The 21,586-nt window shown below is 52.0% G+C and overlaps 1 protein-coding gene across 1 annotated transcript in view; it reads left to right on the top strand.

The window, feature by feature from the left end:
* LOC129841913 (pyruvate kinase PKM-like) overlaps nucleotides 1-21,586 on the top strand; it is a 31,249-nt gene extending 9,663 nt beyond the window's left edge. Inside the window, exons 7-12 of the mRNA XM_055910276.1 lie at nucleotides 5,358-5,508; nucleotides 6,167-6,319; nucleotides 7,790-7,956; nucleotides 8,069-8,135; nucleotides 8,311-8,425; nucleotides 21,165-21,586. Of these exons, the coding sequence (XP_055766251.1) occupies nucleotides 5,358-5,508; nucleotides 6,167-6,319; nucleotides 7,790-7,956; nucleotides 8,069-8,135; nucleotides 8,311-8,425; nucleotides 21,165-21,271 (760 nt within the window). The 3' untranslated portion in view covers nucleotides 21,272-21,586. The remainder of the gene's footprint in view (nucleotides 1-5,357; nucleotides 5,509-6,166; nucleotides 6,320-7,789; nucleotides 7,957-8,068; nucleotides 8,136-8,310; nucleotides 8,426-21,164) is intronic.

Raw genomic sequence — 21,586 nt, 5'->3', positions numbered from 1 at the left:
GTACTACATAGAGCCATGGCTACATGGAACTATTCCACATCAAATAACTCAAGCAAGCAGTAAAATCAGATACCTTATGGAACAACGCGGCCTGTGAAGAGACACACACACAGGCACTCACAAACGCATACGCACAGACACGCTAACACACGCACTCTACACACACATACATTGTAATGTTGTAATATTGTTTTATTGTGGTATTATACATTTTGTATTACAGATACACTACAGTATACAGTACCAGTCAAACGTTTGGACACCTACTCATTCCAGGGCTTTTCTTTATTTTTACTATTTTCTACATTGTTGAATAATAGTGAAGACATCAAAAACTATGATCAAGGCGAACTGGCAACAGACAAACAGAGAACACAGGTATAAGTACACTGGGGATAATGGAGAAGATGGGCGACACCTGGAGGGGGGTGGAGACAAGCACAAAGACAGGTGAAACAGATCAGGGTGTGACAACTATGAAATAACACATATGGAATCATGTAGTAACCAAAGAAGTGTTAAACAAATCAAAATAGATTTTAGAATCTTCAAAGTAGCCATTTTTTACCTTGATGACAGCTTTGCACACTCTTGGCATTCTCTCAACCAGCTTCAGGAGGTAGTCACCTAGAATGCATTTCAATTAATAGCTGTGCCTTGTTAACAACTTGTTATGGATCAAATCCCTTTAGCGGGAACGATTTGACAACTTCCGGTGAAATGGCATAGCGCCAAATTCAAATAAAATTACTATAAAAATTCAACTTTCATGAAATCACACATGCAATAAACCAAATTAAAGCTACACTTGTTGTGAATCCAGCCGCAGTGTCAGATTTCAAAAATGCTTTACGGCGAAAGCAAACCGTGCTATTATCTGAGGACAGCACCCCATCAAACAAAGACAGACAATCATAATTCAACCCGCCAACCGCGACACAAAACTCAGAAATAAAGATATAATTCATGCCTTACCTTTGACGAGCTTCTTCTGTTGGCACTCCAATATGTCCCATAAACATCACAAATAGTCCTTTTGTTCGATTAATTCCGTCATTATAGATCCAAAATGTCAATTTATTTGGCGCGTTTGATCCAGAAAAACACAGGTTCCAACTCACGCTACATGACTACAAAATCTCTCATAAGTTACCTGTAATCTTTGTCCAAACATTTCAAAAAACTTTCGTAATACAACTTTAAGTACTTTTTAACGTAAATAATCGATCAATTTAAGACTATATAGGGATAAACAGCGTTTAATACCGGACGAAAACAAAGAAAGCATGTTCTAGGTAGCGCGCACCAAATCATTAGAGTGCACCTGGAGTGACACAGGAAAATAACAGGGCTACTTCTTCATTTCTCTAAAGAAAAACCTCAACCAATTTCTAAAGACTGTTGACATCTAGTGGAAGCTATAGGAACTGCAAGGATATTTCTATTAAAACGGCCTTGCCATAGATATCAATGGAAAACCGATTGACCTCAAAAAGAAAATTCCCTGGATGGATTGTGCTCGGGGTTTCGCCTGCCAAATCAGTTCTGTTATACTCACAGACTTTATTCAAACAGTTTTATAAACTTTAGAGTGTTTTCTATCCAAATATACCAATGATATGCATATGCAAGCTTCTGGGCCTGAGTAGCAGGCAGTTTACTTTGGGCACACTTTTCATCCGTACGTGAAAATAGCGGCCCCAAGCCATAAGAAGTTTTAAAAGTACATTTGTGGAATTTCTTTCCTTATTGCGTTTGAGCCAATCAGTTGTGTTGTGACACGGTAGGGCTGGTATACAGAAGATAGCCCTATTTGGTAAAAGACCAAGTCCATATTATGGCAAGAACAGCTCAAATAAGCAAAGAGAAACAACAGTCCACCATTACTTTAAGACATGGAGGTCAGTCAATCCAGAAAATTTCAAGAACTTTGAAAGATTCTTCAAGTGCAGTCGTAAAAACCATCAAGTGCTATGATGAAACTGGCTCTCATGAGGACTGCAACAGGAAAGAAAGACCCAGAGTTACCTCTGCTGCAGAGGATAAGTTCATTAGAGTTACCAGCCTCAGAAATTGCAGCCCAAATAAATGCTGCACAGAGTTCAAGTAATAGACACATCTCAACATCAACTGTTCAGGGAGACTGAATGAATCAGGCCTTCATGGTCGAATTGCTGCAAAGAAAAGGACTAAAGGACACTACTAAAGGACACCACAAAGAGACTTGCTTGGACCAAGAGACACGAGCAATGGACATTAGACTGGTGGAAATGTTTGTTTCCAACCGCCATGTCTTTGTGAGACACAGAGTAGGTGAACGTTTTATCTCCGCATGTGTGGTTTCCACCATGAAGCATGGAGGAGGATGTGTGATGGTGTGGGGGTGCTTTGCTAGTGACACTGTCAGTAATTTATTTAGAATTCGAGGCACGCTTAACCAGCATGGCTACCACAGCATTCCGCAGCGATACGCCATCCCATCTGGTTTTCGCTTAGTGGGACAATCATTTGTTTTTCAACAGGACAATGACCCAACTCACCTCCAGGCTGTGTAAGGGCTATTTGACAATTAAGGAGATTGATGGAGCCCTGCATCAGATGACCTGGCCTCCACAATCACCCAACCTCACCCAATGCATTCCAGGTGACTACTTCCTGAAGCTGGTTGAGAGAATACCATGAGTGTGCAAAGCTGTCATCAAGGCAAAGGGTGGCTACTTTGTAAAATCTAAAATCTATTTTGATTTGTTTTACACTTTTTGGTTACTACATGATTCCATATGTGTTATTTCATAGTTTTGATGTCTTCACTATTATTCTACAATGTAGAAAATAGTAAAAATAAAGAAAAACCCTTGAATGAGTAGGTGTGTCCAAACTTTTGACTGGTAGTGTATATACAAAAGTATGTGGACACCCCTTCAACTGAGTGGATTCGACTATTTCAGTCACACCTGTTGCTGACTGATGTATACAAATAAAAAGGCACTCGCACATCTGAGCAATCTTATTTGCAGGTGCATGGCATCAATTGAACAAGATGAAGGAAAAGGAAACCGCACACTGCTCTTGATAGTATCACCGATATTTAATAAGCTTACGTATCGGCCACACGGCCTTCGTCAGAGCTTTTGGGATTTTTTGAAAGTTGCACCCTTATGTAGACCTGGCTCCACCCACATCCGTTCTACACATCGAAGGGGGTTGGAAGCAAAGGAAAATAAATAAGTGCTACCAAATATAACAATGTGCATTTCATAAATCTTACAAAAGTGTATAAATAAGGCGTATTGAACACTTCTGTATAATCTCAATGAGGACATAGCAAGTTCATTAGTCATTGGGTACATCATATGAAAAACGTCAGAATAATCTACAAGAGACACACATTTCATGTTCCAATTCACAGCATAACATACAAAGGCATTTCATCATTAAGTCCTTTTGGAAACAATGTCTGGAGGGTGAAAATCCAAAAACATTCTCTTTTACTCAGAGTATTATTAATATCACCTCCCCTGTCTGATATCTTAACTTTCTCTATGCCACAAAATCTAAAGGTGGAAATGTCATGCTTCATGTCATTGAAATGTACAGCGACTGGATACTCCCTGACGTTTCTCCTGATTGAACTTTTATGTTCACTAATTCTCTGTTTAAGAGAGCGGGTGGTGTATAAAATTGAGCACACAGCCATGCAATCTCCATAGACAAACATTGGCAGTAGGATTGCCATACTGAAGAGCTCAGTGAATTTCAATGTGGCACCGTCATAGGATACCACCTTTCCAATAAGGCAGTTTGTAAAATTTCTGCCCAACTAGAGCTGCCCCGGTCAACTGTAAGTGCTGTTATTGTGAAGTGGAAGCGTCTAGGAGCAACAACGGTTTAACCGTGAAGTGGTAGGCCACACAAGCTCACAGAACGGGACCGCCGAGTGCTGAAGTGCGTAGCGCATAAACATCGTCTGTCCTCAGTTACAACGCTCACTACCAAGTTCCAAACTGCCTCTGGATGCAACGTCAGCACAAGAACTGTTCGTCGGGACCTTAATGAAATGGATTTCTATGGCCAAGCAGCAGCACACAAGCCTAAGATCACCATGCGCCATGCCAAGCGTCAGCTGGAGTGGTGTAAAGCTCGCTGCCATTGGACTCTGGAGAAGTGGAAACGCGTTCTCTGGAGTGATGAATCACGCTTCATTATCTGGCAGTCTGACGGATGAATCTGGGTTTGGCGGCTGCCATGAGAACGCTACTTGCCAGAATGCATAGTGCCAACTGTAAAGTTTGGTGGAGGAGGAATAATGGTCTGGAGCTGTTTTTCATGGTTCAGGCTAGGCCCCTTAGTTCCAGTGAAGGGAAATCGTAATGCTACAGCATACTATGACATTCTAGACGATTCTGTGCTTCCAACTTTGTGGCAACATTTTGGGGAAGGCCCTTCCCTGTTTCAGCATGACAATGCCTCTGTGCACAAAGCGAGGTCCATACAGAAATGGTTTGTCAAGATCGATGTGGAAGAACTTGACTGGCCTGCACAGAGCCCTGACCTCAACCCCATTGAACACCTTTGGGATGAATTGGAACGGCGATTGCGAGCCAGACCTAATCGCCCAACATCAGTGCCCGACCTCACTAATGCTTTTGTGGCTAAATGGAAACAAGTCCCCGCAGCAATGTTACAACATTTGGTGGAAAGCCTTCCCAGAAGAGTGGAGACAGTTATGGCATCAAAGGCGGGACCAACTCCATATTAATGGCCATGATTTTGGAATGAGATGTTTGTCAAGCAGGTGTCCACATACTTTTGGTAAGGTAGTGTATGTAGTGGTAGAGTAGTGGTGTAATAATGTGTTGTAGGGTGTACTGTTTTATTTTAAATGGTGAAGTAATTGCCTTCATCTTGTTTGGACCCCAGGTAGAGTAGCTGCTGCCTTGACAGGAACTACTGGAGATCCTTAATAAATACATATAAAACCACTCTGCAGTATCGTAACCACGGAATTAAATAGAACATTATATTGTATCTCTGCTATCATAACAGACACATTCCCACTGACAGTGAAGTGATGGATAACCACATCACTGATAACCACGTCTGGATGTTACAGATCTATAATCACACTGACAGCTGACAGCAGAGTGATGGATGAGGATGTGTCAGAACTAAAGGATCTGGATATTATATATCTATGATACATCACCCATATGGCTGTTTGTATATGAATATGTCGTCACAGGTCATGTCTACTTCTCTCCTTCCTCCTCCTACCCTCCCCTCTCTCTTTCTCCTTCCCCCTCTCTCTCTCTCCCTCCCTTCCTCTCCCTCTCTCTCTCCCTCCCTCTCTCTCTCAGTTTCTTGGAGATCCTGGCGGAGAGTGATGGGGTGATGGTTGCCAGGGGCGACCTGGGCATAGAGATCCCTGCAGAGAAAGTCTTCATCGCTCAGAAGATGATGATCGGACGCTGCAACTCCGCTGGCAAGCCTGTTATCTGTGCCACACAGGTCAGAGGACACACACACATACACATACTCACACACTCCTGGAGCCATGTAGAGTGTGTTGTATGGTACAGCTCTTGACTCAGTGACAGCATAATAGCAGGTTTTTCTATAAAAGGCCAAAATACACACACACACACACACACACACACACACACACACACACACACACACACACACACACACACACACACACACACACACACACACACACACACACACACACACACACACACACACACACACACACACACACACACACACACACACACACACACACTTCAGGGCATGAAGAGCGGGACAGGGCCAAACAACATACACACGCAGTCGGGATGTGTTACATAGGATATTAGCAACAGGACACAAAATATAATGATGATACCATAGATACTGTCTCTCACAGACACACACACATAGACACGGACACAAACACTCCTCGGTCTCATGTTCTCTCTGTCTCCTTCATATTGACTCATATGGCTAGACTCTGTGTGGAGTCTCACGAATATCAATAACCATCCCTCCCCATCAATCTACCCATTCTATTCTCAGTGTCTTCTCTCATGTTGCCCAACCACATCCCTTGTGTGCTGATGTGTGTAACGGCGGTAACGGTGTGTGTGTGTGTGTGTGTGTGTGTGTGTGTGTGTGTGTGTGGTAGATGTTGGAGAGCATGGTAGCCCACCCCAGGCCTACGCGTGCGGAGGGCAGTGACGTAGCTAACGCAGTGTTGGATGGAGCCGACTGTGTGATGCTCTCTGGGGAGACGGCTAAAGGACTGTTCCCTGTTGAGTCTGTGGCCATGATGCACTCGGTCAGTGTGTGGAGAGTAGAAAGTCCATTCTATTAAATAATCATTTGGTGGGTGTTTATATTTGTGTACTATAGATGTGTAAATTGGAAATGTGTTTTTCGATATACCCCAACTCCCACTGAGACACCCTCAGAGAGTGGGGTCACGGCCAGCCATTATCAGCGGCGACCCTGGAGCAATTAGGGTGTTTAAGTGTCTGGCTCAAGGGCACATCAACATATTTTTCACTGTGTCGGCTTAGGGATTCAAACTAGCGACCTTTTGGTTACTGGCCCAACGCTCTAACCGCTAGGCTACCTGCTGCCTATCAAATATTGAGAGTTGGGCTGTAGGACACTTCCAAGGAATCAAAATGTCTGACAAATTTAGATTTTGCGGGATCATTGGGATGCGGGATGATCCCTTTAGCGGGATCATTTTCATCAACAACCGCTGCATTGCAGAGTGCCAAATTCTAAAAAAATTGCAAAAGATATTTATATTCATGAAATCACAAGTGCAATACAGCAAAACACAGCTTAGCTTGTTGTTAATCCACCTGTCGTGTCAGAATTTGAAAATATGCTTTACAGTGAAAGCAATCCAAGCGTTTATTGATCACTAGACAAAACATTAAGAACACCTAGCAGCAATGTAGATTGGTCACGAAAGCCAGAAAAGCAATCAAATGAATCGCTTACCTTTGATGATCTTTGGATGTTTGCACTCACGAGACTCCCAGTTACACAATAAATGTTCCTTTTGTTCGATAAAGAGTATTTTTAGATAAAAAAAACTCAATTTGTTTGGCGCGTTATGTTCAGTATTCCACAGCCTTAGGCAGGTCATCAAGGCTTGACGAAAATTTCAAATAGTATCCGTAAAGTTCGTAGAAACATGTCAAACGTTTTTAATAATCAATCCTCAGGTTGTTTTTAACATCAATAATCAATAATATTTCAACCGGACTGTAAACTATTCAATACTGGAGAGAAAGAAAATGTCGAGCAACCAGTGTCGCGCGCATGAACTAATGGAAGGACATCCGTCTATCCACTGACGCGTTTTGATAAATCTCGCTCATTTTTCAGAATAAAAGCTTGAAACTATGTCTAAAGACTGTTCACACCCTGAGGGAGCCATTGGAAAAGTCTGGTTGATATCCCTTTAAATGGACGAAAGGCAGGCAATGGAACAGTGATTTTTCAAAATAAGAGTCACTTCCGGGTTGGATTTCCTCAGGTTTTCGCCTGCAAAATCAGTTCTGTTATACTCACAGACAATGTTTTGACAGTTTTGGAAACTTAGAGTGTTTTCTATCCTATTTCTATCCTGTCAATTATATGCATATTCTAGCATCTGGACCTGAGAAATAGGCAGCTTACATTGGGAACGTTATTTTTCCAAACATAAAATTCTGCCCCCTAGCTTCAAGAGGTTCCATTCCATTCCCCCTTAATCTCTGTCACACCACACCACACACACCTACAGATCTGCAGGGAGGCGGAGGCAGCCATCTTCCAACAGCAGTTGTTTGAGGAGCTTCGCCGTCTGACCCCTCTGTCCAATGACCCTACTGAGGTCACTGCTATAGGGGCTGTAGAATCCTCCTTCAAATGCTGTGCTGGAGCTGTCATAGTACTCACTACTACTGGCAGGTATGTTGTTATGCACACACACATACACATGTACTGTACATGCAAACACACACATGCTCACTGACTCCAACCCTCTCCCTTTCTGCTCGTTCTATCCCTCTCTCTCTCCCAGGTCAGCCCAGCTCCTGTCCCGGTATCGCCCACGCTGTCCCATCGTCGCGGTAACAAGAAGTCCTCAGGTGAGATAGAATACTGGCCCACTCTACGAGTCACAACCCCTAAGGTTAGGTTTAGGACTGTTGTTTGATATGTGGTTGCAGCCTGTAGAGTGGGGCTGTTACCTGCCTCCCTCAGGGTAAAGGTAAAGGCTGTTAGTTTGGGTGGACTGATGCAGTGTGTGTGTTCTGTCTCCAGGTGGCACGTCAGGCCCAGCTGCTGAGGGGTGTGTTCCCAGTGCTGTTCCACCCCCTCCCTGCCCCCGTTTGGGCTGACGATGTAGACAACAGAGTCAACTTCGGCATGAACATAGGTGTGTGTGTGTTGAAGGGGTGTGTGAGAGAGACAGAGAAAAGGAGTGGGAAAGAGAGAACGTAGGTTTATAATCATATGGATGTTATTCACGTCTCTTTTCACTATCTCACTGTGTCTGCCTCCCTCTTCCTCCCTCCCTTACTGTGTCTGCCTCCCTCTTCCTCCCTCCCTCACTGTGTCTGCCTCCCTCTTCCTCCCTCCCTCACTGTGTCTGCCTCCCTCTTCCACCCTCCCTTACTGTGTCTGCCTCCCTCTTCCACCCTCCCTCACTGTGTCTGCCTCCCTCTTCCACCCTCCCTCACTGTGTCTGCCTCCCTCTTCCACCCTCCCTCACTGTGTCTGCCTCCCTCTTCCTCCCTCCCTCACTGTGTCTGCCTCCCTCTTCCTCCCTCCCTTACTGTGTCTGCCTCCCTCTTCCTCCCTCCCTCACTGTGTCTGCCTCCCTCTTCCACCCTCCCTTACTGTGTCTGCCTCCCTCTTCCACCCTCCCTCACTGTGTCTGCCTCCCTATTCCTCCCTCCCTTACTGTGTCTGCCTCCCTCTTCCTCCCTCCCTCACTATGTCTGCCTCCCTCTTCTACCCTCCCTCACTGTGTCTGCCTCCCTCTTCCTCCCTCCCTCACTGTGTCTGCCTCCCTCTTCCTCCCTCCCTTACTGTGTCTGCCTCCCTCTTCCTCCCTCCCTTACTGTGTCTGCCTCCCTCTTCCTCCCTCCCTTACTGTGTCTGCCTCCCTCTTCCTCCCTCCCTCACTGTGTCTGCCTCCCTCTTCCACCCTCCCTCACTGTGTCTGCCTCCCTCTTCCTCCCTCCCTCACTGTGTCTGCCTCCCTCTTCCTCCCTCCCTTACTGTGTCTGCCTCCCTCTTCCACCCTCCCTCACTGTGTCTGCCTCCCTCTTCCTCCCTCCCTCACTGTGTCTGCCTCCCTCTTCCACCCTCCCTCACTGTGTCTGCCTCCCTCTTCCTCCCTCCCTCACTGTGTCTGCCTCCCTCTTCCACCCTCCCTCACTGTGTCTGCCTCCCTCTTCCTCCCTCCCTTACTGTGTCTGCCTCCCTCTTCCTCCCTCCCTCACTGTGTCTGCCTCCCTCTTCCACCCTCCCTCACTGTGTCTGCCTCCCTCTTCCTCCCTCCCTTACTGTCTGCCTCCCTCTTCCTCCCTCCCTTACTGTCTGCCTCCCTCTTCCTCCCTCCCTTACTGTCTGCCTCCCTCTTCCACCCTCCCTTACTGTCTGCCTCCCTCTTCCTCCCTCCCTTACTGTCTGCCTCCCTCTTCCTCCCTCCCCTACTGTCTGCCTCCCTCTTCCACCCTCCCTTACTGTCTGCCTCCCCCTTCCACCCTCCCTTACTGTCTGCCTCCCTCCTTTTACCCTCCCTCACTATGTCTGCCTCCCTCCTCTATCTTCCCTCACTATGTCTGCCCCCCCTACTGTGTCTGCCTCCCTCTTCCACCCTCCCTCACTATGTCTGCCTCCCCCTTCCATCCTCCCTTACTGTCTGCCTCCCTCTTCTATCCTCCCTCACTATGTCTGCCTCCCCCACTATGTCTGCCTCCCTCTTCTACCTTCCCTCACTATGTCTGCCTCCCCCACTATGTCTGCCTCCCCCTTCCATCCTCCCTTACTGTCTGCCTCCCTCTTCTATCCTCCCTCACTATGTCTGCCTCCCCCACTATGTCTGCCTCCCTCTTCCACCCTCCCTTACTGTGTCTGCCTCCCTCTTCCACACTCCCTCACTGTGTCTACCTCCCCCTTCCACCCTCCCTCACTGTGTCTGCCTCCCCCTTCCACCTTCCCTCACTATGTCTGCCTCCCCCACTATGTCTGCCTCCCTCTTCTACCCTCCCCCACTATGTCTGCCTCCCTCTTCTATCCTCCCTCACTATGTCTGCCTCCCTCTTCCATCCTCTCTTATTGTCTGCCTCCCTCTTCTATCCTCCCTCACTATGTCTGCCTCCCCCACTATGTCTGCCTCCCTCTTCTACCCTCCCTCACTATGTCTGCCTCCCTCTTCTACCTTCCCTCACTATGTCTGCCTCCCCCACCATGTCTGCCTCCCTCTTCTATCCTCCCTCACTATGTCTGCCTCCCTCTTCCATCCTCTCTTATTGTCTGCCTCCCTCTTCTATCCTCCCTCACTATGTCTGCCTCCCCCACTATGTCTGCCTCCCTCTTCTACCCTCCCTCACTATGTCTGCCTCCCTCTTCTACCTTCCCTCACTATGTCTGCCTCCCCCACCATGTCTGCCTCCCTCTTCTACCCTCCCTCACTATGTCTGCCTCCCTCTTCTACCCTCCCTCACTGTGTCTGCCTCCCCCACCATGTCTGCCTCCCTCTTCTACCCTCCCTCACTATGTCTGCCTCCCTCTTCTACCCTCCCTCACTATGTCTGCCTCCCTCTTCTACCTTCCCTCACTATGTCTGCCTCCCCCACCATGTCTGCCTCCCTCTTCTACCCTCCCCCACTATGTCTGCCTCCCTCTTCTACCCTCCCTCACTGTGTCTGCCTCCCTATTCCACCCTCCCTCACTATGTCTGCCTCCCTCTTCTAACCCTCCATCACTATATCTGCCTCCCCCTTCCATCCTCCCTTACTGTCTGCCTCCCTCTTCTATCCTCCCTCACTATATCTGCCTACCCCACTATGTCTGCCTCTCCCTTCCACCCTCCCTCACTGCGTCTGCCTCCCCCTTCCACCCTCCCTCACTGTGTCTGCCTCCCTCTTCCACCCTCCCTCACTGTGTCTACCTCCCTCTTCCATCCTCCCTCACTGTGTCTGCCTCACTCTTCCACCCTCCCTCACTGTGTCTGCCTCCCTCTTCTACCCTCCCTCACTATATCTGCCTCCCTCTTCCACCCTCCCCCACTATGTCTGCCTCCCTCTTCCACCCTCCCCCACTGTGTTTGCCTCCCTCTTCCACCCTCCCTCACTGTGTCTGCCTCCCTCTTCTACCCTCCCTCACTATGTCTGCCTCCCTCTTCTACCCTCCCTCACTATATCTGCCTCCCTCTTCCACCCTCCCCCACTATGTCTGCCTCCCTCTTCCACCCTCCCCCACTGTGTTTGCCTCCCTCTTCCACCCTCCCTCACTGTGTCTGCCTCCCTCTTCTACCCTCCCTCACTATGTCTGCCTCCCTCTTCTACCCTCCCTCACTATGTCTGCCTCCCTCTTCCACCCTCCCTCACTATGTCTGCCTCCCTCTTCCACCCTCCCCCACTATGTCTGCCTCCCTCTTCCACCCTCCCTCACTGTGTCTGCCTCCCTCTTCTACCCTCCCTCACTATGTCTGCCTCCCTCTTCTACCCTCCCTCACTATGTCTGCCTCCCTCTTCCACCCTCCCCCACTATGTCTGCCTCTCCCTTCCACCCTCCCTCACTGTGTCTGCCTCCCTCTTCCACCTTCCCCCACTATGTCTGCCTCCCTCTTCCATCCTCCCTCACTATGTCTGCCTCCCCTACTGTGTCTGCCTCCCTCTTCCATCCTCCCTTACTGTCTGCCTCCCTCTTATATCCTCCCTCACTATGTCTGCCTCTCCCACTATGTCTGCCTCCCTCTTCTACCATCCCTCACTATGTCTGCCTCCCCTACTGTGTCTGTCTCCCTCTTCCACCCTCCCTCACTATGTCTGCCTCCCCCTTCCACCCTCCCTTACTGTCTGTCTCCCTCTTCTATCCTCCCTCACTATGTCTGCCTCCCCCACTATGTCTTCCCTATGTCTTCCTCTCCCACTATGTCTGCCTCCCTCTTCTACCCTCACTCACTATGTCTGCCTCTCTCTTCTACCCTCCCTCACTATGTCTGCCTCCCCCACTATGTCTGCCTCTCCCACTATGTCTGCCTCCCTCTTCTACACTCACTCACTATGTCTGCCTCCCTCTTCTACCCTCCCTCACTCTGTCCCCCTCCCCCTTCCACCCTCCCTCACTATGTCCGCATCCCTCTTCCACCCTCACTGTGTCTGCCTCTCCCTTCCACCCTCTCTCACTGTGTCTGCCTCCCCCTTCCACCTTCCCTCACTATGTCTGCCTCCCTCTTCCACCCTCCCTCACTATGTCTGCCTCCCCCTTCCATCCTCCCTAACTGTCTGCCTCCCTCTTCTAACCCTCCCTCACTATGTCTGCCTCCCCCACTATGTCTTCCTCCCTCTTCTACCCTCCCTCACTATGTCTGCCTCCCTCTTCTACCCTCCCTCACTATGTCTGCCTCCCCCACTATGTCTGTCTCCCTCTTCTACTCTCCCTCACTGTGTCTGCCTCCGTCTTCTACCCTCCCTCACTATGTCTGCCTCCCCTACTGTGTCTGCCTCCCTCTTCCACCCTCCCTCACTATGTCTGCCTCCCCTACTGTGTCTGCCTCCCTCTTCTATCCTCCCTCACTATGTCTGCCTCCCTCTTCTACCCTCCCTCACTATGTCTGCCTCCCCTACTGTGTCTTCCTCCCTCTTCCACCCTCCCTCACTATGTCTGCATCCCCCTTCCATCCTCCCTTACTGTCTGCCTCCCTCTTCTATCCTCCCTCACTATGTCTGCCTCCCTCTTCTACCCTCCCTCACTATGTCTGCCTCCCTCTTCCACCCTCCCTCACTATGTCTGCCTCCCTCTTCCACCCTCCCTCACTGTGTCTGCCTCCCTCTTCCATCCTCCCTTACTGTCTGCTTCCCTCTTCTATCCTCCCTCACTATGTCTGCCTCCCCCACTATGTCTGCCTCCCTCTTCTACCATCCCTCACTATGTCTGCCTCCCCTACTGTGTCTGCCTCCCTCTTCCACCCTCCCTCACTATGTCTGCCTCCCCCTTCCACCCTCCCTTACTGTCTGTCTCCCTCTTCTATCCTCCCTCACTATGTCTGCCTCCCCCACTATGTCTGCCTCTCCCACTATGTCTGCCTCCCTCTTCTACCCTCACTCACTATGTCTGCCTCTCTCTTCTACCCTCCCTCACTATGTCTGCCTCCCCCACTATGTCTGCCTCTCCCACTATGTCTGCCTCCCTCTTCTACCCTCACTCACTATGTCTGCCTCCCTCTTCTACCCTCCCTCACTCTGTCCGCCTCCCCCTTCCACCCTCCCTCACTATGTCCGCATCCCTCTTCCACCCTCCCTCACTGTGTCTGCCTCTCCCTTCCACCCTCCCTCACTGTGTCTGCCTCCCTCTTCCACCTTCCCCCACTATGTCTGCCTCCCTCTTCCATCCTCCCTCACTATGTCTGCCTCCCCTACTGTGTCTGCCTCCCTCTTCCATCCTCCCTTACTGTCTGCCTCCCTCTTATATCCTCCCTCACTATGTCTGCCTCTCCCACTATGTCTGCCTCCCTCTTCTACCATCCCTCACTATGTCTGCCTCCCCTACTGTGTCTGTCTCCCTCTTCCACCCTCCCTCACTATGTCTGCCTCCCCCTTCCACCCTCCCTTACTGTCTGTCTCCCTCTTCTATCCTCCCTCACTATGTCTGCCTCCCCCACTATGTCTTCCCTATGTCTTCCTCTCCCACTATGTCTGCCTCCCTCTTCTACCCTCACTCACTATGTCTGCCTCTCTCTTCTACCCTCCCTCACTATGTCTGCCTCCCCCACTATGTCTGCCTCTCCCACTATGTCTGCCTCCCTCTTCTACACTCACTCACTATGTCTGCCTCCCTCTTCTACCCTCCCTCACTCTGTCCCCCTCCCCCTTCCACCCTCCCTCACTATGTCCGCATCCCTCTTCCACCCTCACTGTGTCTGCCTCTCCCTTCCACCCTCTCTCACTGTGTCTGCCTCCCCCTTCCACCTTCCCTCACTATGTCTGCCTCCCTCTTCCACCCTCCCTCACTATGTCTGCCTCCCCCTTCCATCCTCCCTAACTGTCTGCCTCCCTCTTCTAACCCTCCCTCACTATGTCTGCCTCCCCCACTATGTCTTCCTCCCTCTTCTACCCTCCCTCACTATGTCTGCCTCCCTCTTCTACCCTCCCTCACTATGTCTGCCTCCCCCACTATGTCTGTCTCCCTCTTCTACTCTCCCTCACTGTGTCTGCCTCCGTCTTCTACCCTCCCTCACTATGTCTGCCTCCCCTACTGTGTCTGCCTCCCTCTTCCACCCTCCCTCACTATGTCTGCCTCCCCTACTGTGTCTGCCTCCCTCTTCTATCCTCCCTCACTATGTCTGCCTCCCTCTTCTACCCTCCCTCACTATGTCTGCCTCCCCTACTGTGTCTTCCTCCCTCTTCCACCCTCCCTCACTATGTCTGCATCCCCCTTCCATCCTCCCTTACTGTCTGCCTCCCTCTTCTATCCTCCCTCACTATGTCTGTCTCCCTCTTCTACCTTCCCTCACTATGTCTGCCTCCTCTACTGTGTCTGCCTCCCTCTTCCACCCTCCCTTACTATGTCTGCCTCCCTCTTCTACCCTCCCTCACTATGTCTGCCTCCCTCTTCCACCCTCCCTCACTATGTCTGCCTCCCTCTTCCACCCTCCCTCACTGTGTCTGCCTCCCTCTTCCATCCTCCCTTACTGTCTGCTTCCCTCTTCTATCCTCCCTCACTATGTCTGCCTCCCCCACTATGTCTGCCTCCCTCTTCTACCATCCCTCACTATGTCTGCCTCCCCTACTGTGTCTGCCTCCCTCTTCCACCCTCCCTCACTATGTCTGCCTCCCCCTTCCACCCTCCCTTACTGTCTGTCTCCCTCTTCTATCCTCCCTCACTATGTCTGCCTCCCCCACTATGTCTGCCTCTCCCACTATGTCTGCCTCCCTCTTCTACCCTCACTCACTATGTCTGCCTCTCTCTTCTACCCTCCCTCACTATGTCTGCCTCCCCCACTATGTCTGCCTCTCCCACTATGTCTGCCTCCCTCTTCTACCCTCACTCACTATGTCTGCCTCCCTCTTCTACCCTCCCTCACTCTGTCCGCCTCCCCCTTCCACCCTCCCTCACTATGTCCGCATCCCTCTTCCACCCTCCCTCACTGTGTCTGCCTCTCCCTTCCACCCTCCCTCACTGTGTCTGCCTCCCTCTTCCACCCTCCCTCACTGTGTCTGCCTCCCTCTTCCACCTTCCCTCACTATGTCTGCCTCCCTCTTCCACCCTCCCTCACTGTGTCTGCCTCCCTCTTCCACCCTCCCTCACTATGTCTGCCTCCCTCTTCCACCTTCCCTCACTATGTCTGCCTCCCTCTTCCACCCTCCCTCACTATGTCTGCCTCCCTCTTCCACCCTCCCTCACTGTGTCTGCCTCCCTCTTCCACCTTCCCTCACTATGTCTGCCTCCCCCTTCCACCCTCCCTTACTGTCTGCCTCCCTCTTCTAACCCTCCCTCACTATGTCTGCCTCCCCCACTATGTCTGCCTCCCTCTTCTACCCTCCCTCACTATGTCTGCCTCCCTCTTCTACCCTCCCTCACTATGTCTGCCTCCCCCACTATGTCTGTCTCCCTCTTCTACTCTCCCTCACTGTGTCTGCCTCCGTCTTCTACCCTCCCTCACTATGTCTGCCTCCCCTACTGTGTCTGCCTCCCTCTTCCACCCTCCCTCACTATGTCTGCCTCCCCCTTCTATCCTCCCTCACTATGTCTGCCTCCCTCTTCTACCCTCCCTCACTATGTCTGCCTCCCTTACTGTCTGCCTCCCCCTTCCATCCTCCCTTACTGTCTGCCTCCCTCTTCTATCCTCCCTCACTATGTCTGCCTCCCTCTTCTACCCTCCCTCACTATGTCTGCCTCCCCTACTGTGTCTGCCTCCCTCTTCTATCCTCCCTCACTATGTCTGTCTCCCTCTTCTATCTTCCCTCACTATGTCTGCCTCCTCTACTGTGTCTGCCTCCCTCTTCCACCCTCCCTCACTATGTCTGCCTCCCTCTTCCACCCTCCCTTACTATGTCTGCCTCCCCCTTCCATCCTCCCTTACTGTCTGCCTCCCTCTTCTATCCTCCCTCACTATGTCTGCCTCCCTCTTCTATCCTCCCTCACTATGTCTTTCTCCCTCTTCTACCCTCCCTCACTATGTCTGCCTCCCTCTTCCACCCTCCCTCACTGTGTCTGCCTCCCCCTTCCACCCTCCCTCACTCTGTCTGCCTCCCTCTTCCACCCTCCCTCACTCTGTCTGCCTCCCTCTTCCACCCTCCCTCACTGTGTCTGCCTCTCTCTTCTACCCTCCCTCACTGTGTCTGCCTCCCTCTTCCACCCTCCCTCACTGTGTCTGCCTCCCCCTTCCACCCTCCCTCACTGTGTCTGCCTCCCCCTTCCACCCTCCCTCACTGTGTCTGCCTCCCCCTTCCACCCTCCCTCACTCTGTCTGCCTCCCTCTTCCACCCTCCCTCACTGTGTCTGCCTCTCTCTTCTACCCTCCCTCACTGTGTCTGCCTCCCTCTTCCACCCTCCCTCACTGTGTCTGCCTCCCTCTTCTACCCTCCCTCACTATGTCTGCCTCCCTCTTCCACCCTCCCTCACTGTCTGCCTCCCTCTTCCATCCTCCCTAACTGTCTGCCTCCCTCTTCTAACCCTCCCTCACTATGTCTGCCTCCCTCTTCTACCCTCCCTCACTATGTCTGCCTCCCTCTTCCACCCTCCCTCACTATGTCTGCCTCCCTCTTCCACCCTCCCCCACTATGTCTGCCTCCCTCTTCCACCCTCCCCCACTATGTCTGCCTCCCTCTTCCACCCTCCCTCACTGTGTCTGCCTCCCTCTTCCTCCCTCCCTCACTATGTCTGCCTCCCTCTTCTACCCTCCCTCACTATGTCTGCCTCCCTCTTCCACCCTCCCTCACTGTGTCTGCCTCCCTCTTCCACCTTCCCCCACTATGTCTGCCTCCCTCTTCCATCCTCCCTCACTATGTCTGCCTCCCCTACTGTGTCTGCCTCCCTCTTCCATCCTCCCTTACTGTCTGCCTCCCTCTTCTATCCTCCCTCACTATGTCTGCCTCCCCCACTATGTCTGCCTCCCTCTTCTACCATCCCTCACTATGTCTGCCTCCCCTACTGTGTCTGTCTCCCTCTTCCACCCTCCCTCACTGTGTCTGCCTCCCTCTTCCACCTTCCCCCACTATGTCTGCCTCCCTCTTCCACCCTCCCTCACTATGTCTGCCTCCCTCTTCCATCCTCCCTTACTGTCTGCCTCCCTCTTATATCCTCCCTCACTATGTCTGCCTCCCCCACTATGTCTGCCTCCCTCTTCTACCATCCCTCACTATGTCTGCCTCCCCTACTGTGTCTGTCTCCCTCTTCCACCCTCCCTCACTATGTCTGCCTCCCCCTTCCACCCTCCCTTACTGTCTGTCTCCCTCTTCTATCCTCCCTCACTATGTCTGCCTCCCCCACTATGTCTTCCTCTCCCACTATGTCTGCCTCCCTCTTCTACCATCCCCCACTATGTCTGCCTCTCCCACTATGTCTGCCTCCCTCTTCTACACTCACTCACTATGTCCCCCTCCCCCTTCCACCCTCCCTCGCTCTGTCCCCCTCCCCCTTCCACCCTCCCTCACTATGTCTGCATCCCTCTTCCACCCTCCCTCACTGTGTCTGCCTCCCTCTTCCACCCTCCCTCACTGTGTCTGCCTCCCTCTTCCACCCTCCCTTACTGTGTCTGCCTCCCCCTTCCACCTTCCCTCACTATGTCTGCCTCCCCCTTCCATCCTCCCTAACTGTCTGCCTCCCTCTTCTAACCCTCCCTCACTATGTCTGCCTCCCCCACTATGTCTTCCTCCCTCTTCTACCCTCCCTCACTATGTCTGCCTCCCTCTTCTACCCTCCCTCACTATGTCTGCCTCCCCCACTATGTCTGTCTCCCTCTTCTACTCTCCCTCACTGTGTCTGCCTCCGTCTTCTACCCTCCCTCACTGTGTCTGCCTCCCCTACTGTGTCTGCCTCCCTCTTCCACCCTCCCTCACTATGTCTGCCTCCCCCTTCTATCCTCCCTCACTATGTCTGCCTCCCTCTTCTACCCTCCCTCACTATGTCTGCCTCCCCTACTGTGTCTGCCTCCCTCTTCTATCCTCCCTCACTATGTCTGCCTCCCTCTTCCACCCTCCCTCACTATGTCTGCATCCCCCTTCCATCCTCCCTTACTGTCTGCCTCCCTCTTCTATCTTCCCTCACTATGTCTGCCTCCTCTACTGTGTCTGCCTCCCTCTTCCACCCTCCCTCACTATGTCTGCCTCCCTCTTCCACCCTCCCTTACTATGTCTGCCTCCCTCTTCTATCCTCCCTCACTATGTCTGCCTCCCTCTTCTACCCTCCCTCACTATGTCTGCCTCCCTCTTCCACCCTCCCTCACTGTGTCTGCCTCCCTCTTCCACCCTCCCTTACTGTCTGCTTCCCTCTTCTATCCTCCCTCACTATGTCTGCCTCCCTCTTCTACCCTCCCTCACTATGTCTGCCTCCCTCTTCCACCTTCCCTCACTATGTCTGCCTCCTCTACTGTGTCTGCCTCCCTCTTCCACCCTCCCTCACTGTGTCTGCCTCCCTCTTCCATCCTCCCTTACTGTCTGCTTCCCTCTTCTATCCTCCCTCACTATGTCTGCCTCCCCCACTATGTCTGCCTCTCCCACTATGTCTGCCTCCCTCTTCTACCCTCACTCACTATGTCTGCCTCTCTCTTCTACCCTCCCTCACTATGTCTGCCTCCCCCACTATGTCTGCCTCTCCCACTATGTCTGCCTCCCTCTTCTACCCTCACTCACTATGTCTGCCTCCCTCTTCTACCCTCCCTCACTCTGTCCGCCTCCCCCTTCCACCCTCCCTCACTATGTCCGCATCCCTCTTCCACCCTCCCTCACTATGTCTGCCTCCCCCTTCCATCCTCCCTTACTGTCTGCCTCCCTCTTCTACCCTCCCTCACTCTGTCCGCCTCCCCCTTCCACCCTCCCTCACTATGTCCGCATCCCTCTTCCACCCTCCCTCACTGTGTCTGCCTCCCTCTTCCACCCTCCCTCACTATGTCTGCCTCCCCCTTCCATCCTCCCTTACTGTCTGCCTCCCTCTTCTAACCCTCCCTCACTATGTCTGCCTCCCCCACTATGTCTGCCTCCCTCTTCTACCCTCCCTCACTATGTCTGCCTCCCTCTTCTACCCTCCCTCACTATGTCTGCCTCCCCCACTATGTCTGTCTCCCTCTTCTACTCTCCCTCACTGTGTCTGCCTCCGTCTTCTACCCTCCCCTACTGTGTCTGCCTCCCTCTTCCACCCTCCCTCACTATGTCTGCCTCCCCCTTCCATCCTCCCTTACTGTCTGCCTCCCTCTTCTATCCTCCCTCACTATGTCTGCCTCCCTCTTCTACCCTCCCTCACTATGTCTGCCTCCCCTACTGTGTCTGCCTCCCTCTTCCACCCTCCCTCACTATGTCTGCCTCCCCCTTCCATCCTCCCTTACTGTCTGCCTCCCTCTTCTATCCTCCCTCACTATGTCTGCCTCCCTCTTCTACCCTCCCTCACTATGTCTGCCTCCTCTACTGTGTCTGCCTCCCTCTTCCACCCTCCCTCACTATGTCTGCCTCCGTCTTCTACCCTCCCTCACTATGTCTGCCTCCCCTACTGTGTCTGCCTCCCTCTTCCACCCTCCCTCACTATGTCTGCCTCCCCCTTCCATCCTCCCTTACTGTCTGCCTCCCTCTTCTATCCTCCCTCACTATGTCTGCCTCCCTCTTCTACCCTCCCTCACTATGTCTGCCTCCCTTACTGTGTCTGCCTCCCTCTTCCACCCTCCCTCACTATGTCTGCCTCCCCCTTCCATCCTCCCTTACTGTCTGCCTCCCTCTTCTATCCTCCCTCACTATGTCTGCCTCCCTCTTCTATCCTCCCTCACTATGTCTTTCTCCCTCTTCTACCCTCCCTCACTATGTCTGCCTCCCTCTTCCACCCTCCCTCACTGTGTCTGCCTCCCCCTTCCACCCTCCCTCACTGTGTCTGCCTCCCCCTTCCACCCTCCCTCACTCTGTCTGCCTCCCTCTTCCACCCTCCCTCACTCTGTCTGCCTCCCTCTTCCACCCTCCCTCACTGTGTCTGCCTCTCTCTTCTACCCTCCCTCACTGTGTCTGCCTCCCCCTTCCACCCTCCCTCACTGTGTCTGCCTCCCTCTTCCACCCTCCCTCACTGTGTCTGCCTCCCCCTTCCACCCACCCTCCCTGTGTCTGCCTCCCCCTTCCACCCTCCCTCACTGTGTCTGCCTCCCCCTTCCACCCTCCCTCACTGTGTCTGCATCCCCCTTCCACCCTCCCTCACTCTGTCTGCCTCCCTCTTCCACCCTCCCTCACTCTGTCTGTCTCTCTCTTCTAACCTCCCTCACTGTGTCTGCCTCCCCCTTCCACCCTCCCTCACTCTGTCTGCCTCCCTCTTCCACCCTCCCTCACTCTGTCTGCCTCTCTCTTCTACCCTCCCTTACTGTGTCTGCCTCCCCCTTCCACCCTCCCTCACTCTGTCTGCCTCCCCCTTCCACCCTCCCTCACTGTGTCTGCCTCCCCCTTCCACCCTCCCTCACTCTGTCTGCCTCCCTCTTCCACCCTCCCTCACTCTGTCTGCCTCCCCCTTCCACCCTCCCTCACTGTGTCTGCCTCCCCCTTCCACCCTCCCTCACTCTGTCTGCCTCCCTCTTCCACCCTCCCTCACTCTGTCTGCCTCTCTCTTCTACCCTCCCTCACTCTGTCTGCCTCCCTCTTCTACCCTCCCTCACTATGTCTGCCTCCCTCTTCCACCCACCCTCCCTGTGTCTGCCTCCCCCTTCCACCCTCCCTCACTGTCTGCCTCCCTCTTCCATCCACCCTCACTGTGTGTAGGAAAGGCCAGGGGCTTCTTCAAGACAGGTGACATGGTGATCGTGGTGACCGGCTGGATCCCTGGTTCTGGTCACACTAACATCATGAGGGCAGTCCACGTGCCCTAAACACTCTGTTCCTATTGGACACTACCACTGACTGACAGACAGGCTCACCAATCCTAAGTGGCACATAGCCTAACAGACACACTAACTGGAACGCTAACTACATAGATAGCATAGAACTAGAATGAATACATTTCCCTTATGTGGAGATGAAGTACATAAACAAAACAACAGTTTAGAGATTACGATGAAAAGTCTATATTTTTCCATGTTCATTGAAAGTGATTTTAATGTAGTCAATGTTTTTGTGTGTTTATTAATTTCTGTCTTGGAAGCACTGCCTCTCCAAATAAAGCTTGGAGCATAACCTCATTATAA

This window comes from Salvelinus fontinalis, unplaced genomic scaffold (genome assembly GCF_029448725.1).
Source record: "Salvelinus fontinalis isolate EN_2023a unplaced genomic scaffold, ASM2944872v1 scaffold_0002, whole genome shotgun sequence".
In the NCBI taxonomy this organism is placed as follows: Eukaryota; Metazoa; Chordata; class Actinopteri; order Salmoniformes; family Salmonidae; genus Salvelinus; species Salvelinus fontinalis.
The sequence above is the reverse complement of the archived record's forward strand: the minus strand, read 5'-3'. Positions and strand labels throughout refer to the sequence as shown.